At 44.4% G+C, this 1,539-nt stretch overlaps 1 protein-coding gene across 1 annotated transcript; it reads left to right on the forward strand.

Moving 5' to 3' along the window:
* Positions 1-10: 10 nt before the first annotated feature.
* Positions 11-1,529, forward strand: LOC111664048 (uncharacterized; the record flags this gene model as incomplete). The annotated part of the gene is made up of 2 exons (XM_023418501.1): positions 11-962; positions 1,479-1,529. Coding segments are annotated over exons 1-2 (637 nt in total), but the record flags the coding sequence as incomplete, so codon positions are not given.
* Between the last annotated feature and the right edge of the window lie 10 nt (positions 1,530-1,539).

Raw genomic sequence — 1,539 nt, forward strand, 5'->3', positions numbered from 1 at the left:
GACAGTGATCCCACAGAAGAAAGAAATTGATCAGGTACCAAAGGATGAGGAACCTACAGCTGCCGACAAACTTCGTGGAAAACCTAAAACTATTTCCACACCAGATAAAGAGAAAGAGCAGGTTGTGTTAAAACCTTTCACCAAAGATGCCAAGCCTGAAGAAAAATCTGAAAAAACATCTGAAGAGGAGAAAAAGAAGCCTGTGGACACAAAAATAACCAGTCGAACTCCAAGAGATGAAAGTCCAAAAGATCTGAAAGAACAACAGCTTCGGGGAGTTGAAAAGACTGCAACACCCAAAAAAGAGGATGAGAAAGCTCAGGAGAAAGAACCAGCTGTTCCACCCAAGAAGCCCAGTCCACCAGGAAAGAAAGACATGATCCAGCAGGAAGAAGGAGAGAAAGAGCTTCCACCAAAACAAACAGAAGCCGTGAAAAAAGGTGTTGAACTCAAAAAGACTCCATCGCCTAGAGTTGGTAAAGACAAGGTAGAAGAAGAGAAGGCCCTCAAACCTATTAAGCAGCTCAAGAAGGTTGAGCTCAAAAAGACACCATCACCAAAAGCTGAACCAAAGCCTAAGGAAATGGAACAAGTCCCCATTGAAAAGAAGCCAAGTGCTGAAAAAGTCAAGAGGATTCCCAAAATGGTTTCACCCAAAGATTCTATTGAAGCTGTAACACTCAAAAAGGTCCCTAAGAAGCCATCACCACAGGTGGTTTCAGAACCAGAGAAGCCTGGTAAAGGGAGGGTCCCCCTGGTGAAGGAGGTTTCTCCTGGAGCCGTGCAGATGAAGAAGGTGCCCACCCAGCCAGAGGAGGAGGTTTTCGAAGAGGAGGGAGAAGAAATGGAGGGTGAGGAAGATGAGGAGGCCTGGGGCTGGGAGCTTGTTCCTCAAGAAGACTGGGAAGATGAAGGGGTTGATGGGGCACTGGAGACTCCAGGCATGCCCGGTGGTAAACGAGGTGAGAGGAAGTCCGACAAACTCTCCCAGATGATGACTCTGGAGTTCCCTCATCTCATCTAAGATGACTCATCTAATCCTCATCACCTCCATATTTAATCACCTGATCCATTCATTCATCTAGAGCTCTTGTATTCATCTCTGTTCGTCTGTCCATCCACTGTCTGTCCACTTTAATGTTCACATGGTCCATCATATTGTGTTATCATCAAATGTGTCTTTATCAGATGTCTTCCACATCAGTCATTCAGTGTTTGTCTTCAATGTTCATGTCATTCACTACTCTCATCTTGTCTCATCACTGATCCATTTGTCAAACACTTCGTTCCACCTTCATCTTCTTCATTGTGTACCATGTGATGTCCCTTCAGTGTTTTCATGTGATGTCATGATCTTTATTTAGCATGTTAGCTGTTAGCAATGGTTAACTCTTTCTCTTGGTTTCTGCTGCTATATTGATGTCAATATTGAGGTCTTACAGAGAAATTTGAGACTCATCTTATTGTTTCTTGTCCAGATGGAAAACCATCAGAGGAGGCACCAAAAGGCAGAGGCCGAGGATTTGGGGGTGAGACTAC

Source organism: Seriola lalandi, unplaced genomic scaffold, assembly GCF_002814215.2.
Source record: "Seriola lalandi dorsalis isolate HSWRI2012SDOR001 ecotype SW California unplaced genomic scaffold, Sedor1 jcf7180002001325, whole genome shotgun sequence".
NCBI classification, from domain to species: domain Eukaryota; kingdom Metazoa; phylum Chordata; class Actinopteri; order Carangiformes; family Carangidae; genus Seriola; species Seriola lalandi.